Source organism: Lucilia cuprina, chromosome 5 (genome assembly GCF_022045245.1).
Source record: "Lucilia cuprina isolate Lc7/37 chromosome 5, ASM2204524v1, whole genome shotgun sequence".
Taxonomy (NCBI): domain Eukaryota; kingdom Metazoa; phylum Arthropoda; class Insecta; order Diptera; family Calliphoridae; genus Lucilia; species Lucilia cuprina.
The window spans coordinates 52,572,511-52,579,511 of NC_060953.1; the positions used below are offsets into that span (position 1 = coordinate 52,572,511).

Consider the following 7,001-nt stretch of genomic DNA (forward strand, 5'->3'; position numbering starts at 1 on the left):
CTATAGTCTAGTCTATAGTCTAGTCTATAGTCTAGTCTATAGTCTAGTCTATAGTCTAGTCTATAGTCTAGTCTATAGTCTAGTCTATAGTCTAGTCTATATCTTAGTGTAGTCTTTAAACGAAAGTATTTGGAAAAAATTTATGTTTAACTTTTATTTTCTTCGTAATGTAGGGTATCGATAACGATTAAAGTATAGTTTCAGTAATCAATATGTTATAAATTACAATGCTCGTAAATTTAATGAATTTTAAGCTCAAAGTTCGAATAAAATTTAATTTTTATTACTGTAATAACGTTTAACACGAACTGTTTCTTTAAAGATATTTTTAAATTTTATTAAATGTTAAAATGTGTGTAGCAAATAATTTAAGTAATTAATATTAGGTGGAGTATTTTCATTTTTGTATATTTTTGGAAATACCTTTCGTTGGAAATTTTATAATTGTCACTTTTTTATTGCTCTAGATAATACAAAATTAGTTATAATTTTAAATGAGTCATAAAATGTTTATTTCAACAATAAATTTTACAATAACAATTAGTTGTATTACATTTAAATAATCCTATATTTCATTTTCAGCTACACCCTTCAATTCTTTTTCATTAGAGTACCCAATAAGCCAATTTAAGACTCATTGTTGGTTTCTTTAAAATTACACGATAAAAAAAAATTAAAACATTTTTTAAATTTAAAACAATAATATGACCTTGATGCAAAAGAAAAGAAAAAAAAGAAAAGCAAAAAAGATCTAACGATAATACCTAAACATTTAGGTACACCAAACATTTGTTTAATGCTACACAATGTAAACGAATAAAATAAAAATAAATGGAATTTATTCCAAAACAAACATCATTTGGAATTTTTTCTAAACAACAGCAAATACAACATAAGCATATTAAATTTAAACATACATATGTACGTATGTATACTTGTTTAACCTTTGTGCTACCAAATTTTAATTAAATACAATAAGGACTAAATGTCTGAATTCTTGAATGTTTCACTTTAAACAGAAAAAGAAGAAACATATGTAACAAAAACAATAATTTACTTAGCAAAAACATAAATCATACTCAGTTGGCATACGGTAACACGAAGGTTAAATACAACTTTTGTATTTTTGTGAAATGGGTTGACATGTAACACGTTGACAAATGATTATATAAATTTAAAATTCCAAAAATTTGTCTTTGTGTTCGAGTTTTTTATTATTTTCTTCATGTTTTTTTCAACATTATTTCATTTATTTGTTTTCAGATTAAAACATTAAACTCATTTTGACACCAAAATGTATAGGATTCGGTCTTTTCAGTGGGACAGTAGATGTCACTTCAATGTCAATGGCATTCATTTTCATTTTTTCTGTCATTTTCTTCTTTGTGTGCAGTAGTGTCATCATCGTTTTTCTTAAGTTTGCATTGCGGTTAAAGACAAATTGAAAGCAATTTAATTTATTTAATAATAAAGTACAAAATGAAATCAACGCAGAAAGGGAGGGGCAAAGGAAACTATCAACATTTAAATGCAAAATTTTTAGTTTTTTTTAGTTTAGAAAATTATTTTCTATTTTATGTATGTAGTTTATATAATGATTTTTTATGGAAATTAAAGAACTTAACAATAAATTTAAATAAGGGTCAAGAACATCAGTGAAAAGATTATCTATAGTCTAGTCTATAGTCTAGTCTATAGTCTAGTCCATAGTCTAGTCTATAGTCTAATCTATAGTCTAGTCTATAGTCTAGTCTATAGTCTAGTCTATAGTCTAGTCTATAGTCTAGTCTATAGTCTAGTCTATAGTCTAGTCTATAGTCTAGTCTATAGTCTAGTCTATAGTCTAGTCTATAGTCTAGTCTATAGTCTAGTCTATAGTCTAGTCTATAGTCTAGTCTATAGTCTAGTCTATAGTCTAGTCTATAGTCTAGTCTATAGTCTAGTCTATAGTCTAGTCTATAGTCTAGTCTATAGTCTAGTCTATAGTCTAGTCTATAGTCTAGTCTATAGTCTAGTCTATAGTCTAGTCTATAGTCTAGTCTATAGTCTAGTCTATAGTCTAGTCTATAGTCTAGTCTATAGTCTAGTCTATAGTCTAGTCTATAGTCTAGTCTATAGTCTAGTCTATAGTCTAGTCTATAGTCTAGTCTATAGTCTAGTCTATAGTCTAGTCTATAGTCTAGTCTATAGTCTAGTCTATAGTCTAGTCTATAGTCTAGTCTATAGTCTAGTCTATAGTCTAGTCTATAGTCTAGTCTATAGTCTAGTCTATAGTCTAGTCTATAGTCTAGTCTATAGTCTAGTCTAGTCTATAGTTTAGTCTAGTCTATAGTCTAGTCTATAGTCTAGTCTATAGTCTAGTCTATAGTCTAGTCTATAGTCTAGTCTATAGTCTAGTCTATAGTCTAGTCTATAGTCTAGTCTATAGTCTAGTCTATAGTCTAGTCTATAGTCTAGTCTATAGTCTAGTCTATAGTCTAGTCTATAGTCTAGTCTATAGTCTAGTCTATAGTCTAGTCTATAGTCTAGTCTATAGTCTAGTCTATAGTCTAGTCTATAGTCTAGTCTATAGTCTAGTCTATAGTCTAGTCTATAGTCTAGTCTATAGTCTAGTCTATAGTCTAGTCTATAGTCTAGTCTATAGTCTAGTCTATAGTCTAGTCTATAGTCTAGTCTATAGTCTAGTCTATAGTCTAGTCTATAGTCCTAGTCTATAGTCTAGTCTATAGTCTAGTCTATAGTCTAGTCTATAGTCTAGTCTATAGTCTAGTCTATAGTCTAGTCTATAGTCTAGTCTATAGTCTAGTCTATAGTCTAGTCTATAGTCTAGTCTATAGTCTAGTCTATAGTCTAGTCTATAGTCTAGTCTATATAGTAGTCTAGTCTATAGTCTAGTCTATAGTCTAGTCTATAGTCTAGTCTATAGTCTAGTCTATAGTCTAGTCTATAGTCTAGTCTATAGTCTAGTCTATAGTCTAGTCTATAGTCTAGTCTATAGTCTAGTCTATAGTCTAGTCTATAGTCTAGTCTATAGTCTAGTCTATAGTCTAGTCTATAGTCTAGTCTATAGTCTAGTCTATAGTCTAGTCTATAGTCTAGTCTATAGTCTAGTCTATAGTCTAGTCTATAGTCTAGTCTATAGTCTAGTCTATAGTCTAGTCTATAGTCTAGTCTATAGTCTAGTCTATAGTCTAGTCTATAGTCTAGTCTATAGTCTAGTCTATAGTCTAGTCTATAGTCTAGTCTATAGTCTAGTCTATAGTCTAGTCTATAGTCTAGTCTATAGTCTAGTCTATAGTCTAGTCTATAGTCTAGTCTATAGTCTAGTCTATAGTCTAGTCTATAGTCTAGTCTATAGTCTAGTCTATAGTCTAGTCTATAGTCTAGTCTATAGTCTAGTCTATAGTCTAGTCTATAGTCTAGTCTATAGTCTAGTCTATAGTCTAGTCTATAGTCTAGTCTATAGTCTAGTCTATAGTCTAGTCTATAGTCTAGTCTATAGTCTAGTCTATAGTCTAGTCTATAGTCTAGTCTATAGTCTAGTCTATAGTCTAGTCTATAGTCTAGTCTATAGTCTAGTCTATAGTCTAGTCTATAGTCTAGTCTATAGTCTAGTCTATAGTCTAGTCTATAGTCTAGTCTATAGTCTAGTCTATAGTCTAGTCTATAGTCTAGTCTATAGTCTAGTCTATAGTCTAGTCTATAGTCTAGTCTATAGTCTAGTCTATAGTCTAGTCTATAGTCTAGTCTATAGTCTAGTCTATAGTCTAGTCTATAGTCTAGTCTATAGTCTAGTCTATAGTCTAGTCTATAGTCTAGTCTATAGTCTAGTCTATAGTCTAGTCTATAGTCTAGTCTATAGTCTAGTCTATAGTCTAGTCTATAGTCTAGTCTATAGTCTAGTCTATAGTCTAGTCTATAGTCTAGTCTATAGTCTAGTCTATAGTCTAGTCTATAGTCTAGTCTATAGTCTAGTCTATAGTCTAGTCTATAGTCTAGTCTATAGTCTAGTCTATAGTCTAGTCTATAGTCTAGTCTATAGTCTAGTCTATAGTCTAGTCTATAGTCTAGTCTATAGTCTAGTCTATAGTCTAGTCTATAGTCTAGTCTATAGTCTAGTCTATAGTCTAGTCTATAGTCTAGTCTATAGTCTAGTCTATAGTCTAGTCTATAGTCTAGTCTATAGTCTAGTCTATAGTCTAGTCTATAGTCTAGTCTATAGTCTAGTCTATAGTCTAGTCTATAGTCTAGTCTATAGTCTAGTCTATAGTCTAGTCTATAGTCTAGTCTATAGTCTAGTCTATAGTCTAGTCTATAGTCTAGTCTATAGTCTAGTCTATAGTCTAGTCTATAGTCTAGTCTATAGTCTAGTCTATAGTCTAGTCTATAGTCTAGTCTATAGTCTAGTCTATAGTCTAGTCTATAGTCTAGTCTATAGTCTCTATTTCTAGTCTATAGTCTAGTCTATAGTCTAGTCTATAGTCTAGTCTATAGTCTAGTCTATAGTCTAGTCTATAGTCTAGTCTATAGTCTAGTCTATAGTCTAGTCTATAGTCTAGTCTATAGTCTAGTCTATAGTCTATTCTATAGTCTAGTCTATAGTCTAGTCTATAGTCTAGTCTATTGTCTAGTCTATAGTCTAGTCTAGTCTATAGTCTAGTCTATAGTCTATTCTATAGTATAATTGTTATATATTATTATTATATTCTATAGTCTAGAGTATAGTCTTGTCTGTAGACTAGTCTATAGTCTATTCTCTAGTCTAATCTATATCCTATTCTGTAGTCTTGTCTATAGTCTAGTCTTAAGTCTAATTTATATTCTTGTCTGTAGTCTTGCCTAGATTACAACTAAAAATTAAAACCATTAAAAAACTACTTACTCAGTCTCAAATAGCACTGCATTAGAAAAGCATCACCAAGCACGGTGTTCAGCAGACCCATGATGCCCTGTGGAAACTCGGTTATGAGAAACAACAACAGCACAGCCAGTAACATTCTTGTAGTACGATCTGTTTGTTTTTCCTTCTCCAGCGTTTTGCTATTCTTACGTGGTCTCTGCTGCTGTTCGACCACCTTACCATTGACAATGGGTTTCATACCATTGGCAGCATTACTAGTGAGCATTTTACGGCGACGTTTCGCCTCCAGCAGTGCCATTATCAGGCGTACTGATAAAATGGTTAGGGCAATGCAGGGTATTAGTTTAATCAATACACTGTAGATGAGATTTGTGGCATTGTGTAGAGTTTTGTTACGCAAAGCTAAATCACTGTGGTAGAGACGATAAACGGTTATGTTGCGTACCACTTCGGTGGACAGGGAACTACTATTAGCCAATAGGGGGGCAATAGTAGTGGTGGTAGTTGTTGTGGTGGAGGTGGTTGTATTACTAGTAAATGAATTTGTGGATGAATTAACAATGCTTAAAAGCATCTCGGCTGTTGTTTGTGTCGCATTATGCCACATATCTGTGGCTCCCAAATCTAACTCTGCTGCCGTTGTAGTAGTTGTTGTTGCCGCCGCCAAAGCTGTTTTATTCATTAAACTTTGCTGATAATCAATCACGTATTGTGACAGTGCTATTGATTTAACAGTCTTGCCATTGGCATCTAACATTTCTAAAAATTCAGCTATTGATGTGACCAAATATAGTGAGGGTGACACCACCAGCACACACACCACATACGCACTCGTTATTGTTATAATAGTCGTTCTCATGCCACACCACTGACGATTCTTTTGCGGATAACCCACAGCTATGTAACGCCATACGGCTAGTGTTACAGTCAACCAGATGGAAATGGTATGCAACACTTGAGCAAAGATTGAGTGGAATTTAATGAAACAGGCCCAAGGATAACTCAATTGTTGTTCGCGTGGCAATCGCTCCCACAAAATGTAGTCGTGTATTGTGTAGGGTATATATTCGAGCATCACAGCCAAATCTGCTACTGCTAAACCGGTCAATATGGCATTTGTAGGTGAACGCATCTCCCGACGTGTCAATACAATTATGTTCAGAGTGTTGGCTATTGTGCCCAATATGCAGACTATAAGTGATATATAGCCATGTAGATTTTTGTAGCTGTAAATAAAAAGAAGAAAAATCATTAAAAAATATTTCATATTTAAATCGATGGGCAGCTTATTTTAACATTTAATTACTTGTTTTTTAAATACCAGCTTTGTAATATACCTTAATTCTCTTTTTCACTTAAATACAAATTAATTGCACTTTAATCATTCAATAAATTTAATATGTAAAAGGATATTATATTAAAAGGTTAATTTAATAAACGAGCATAATGGTATATTAATGGAATTCAATGTAACAGTTAAGTAACAATTAAAATGAATAACCGGAAGCTAATTAAAATAAACAAGAGTGCTATATAATAGATTTAAATGTAATTGACTTAAAATTAATACTTCGATAAGTTAATCTGTTGGTCAAATTTTAAGCTAAACCTGTGCATATCGATTACGAACAAAAACTACTCTTTAATTTATATGCTAGCTCTAATAGTTTTTCAAAAAACGAATTTTCGTACAAAAACTTAATAGTATTGAAAGGGCACCTTCTCCGAAAACTTCATATGGATATCCAAATTGTTCGTGTAAAATTTTAGAATATAAGCTTTCATAATTTCTCATTTTTGATTAATTTTTATAGTAAGTGTTATGCTCATTTTTTGTCTGTCCACTTGTTACTTACATATACAAATTGATACTAAAACGGCTCCAACAAAATTTGAGTACTTTATATATGTAATAGTTACATATACTATTTGAATGATGGTAACACGTTAACTATAGGCAGTCCCAATTAACCATGTTTGTTCAGTCGCCTAAAAATTGAAGTAGAACTGAACTAGAACTGAAGTAGAACTGAACTGAACTGGAACTGAACTGGAACTGAACTGGAACTGAACTAGAACTAGAACTGAACTGGAACTAGAACTGAACTGTAACTAGAACTGAACTAGAACTGAACTAGAA

General features: G+C 31.7%; 1 protein-coding gene across 1 annotated transcript in view; it reads right to left on the minus strand.

Annotated features, from left to right (window-relative positions):
* LOC111685254 overlaps nucleotides 1-7,001 on the minus strand; it is a 15,429-nt gene that overhangs the window by 1,332 nt on the left and 7,096 nt on the right. Inside the window, exon 2 of the mRNA XM_046952539.1 lies at nucleotides 4,883-6,087. Coding sequence (XP_046808495.1) covers nucleotides 4,883-6,087 — 1,205 coding nt within the window. The remainder of the gene's footprint in view (nucleotides 1-4,882; nucleotides 6,088-7,001) is intronic.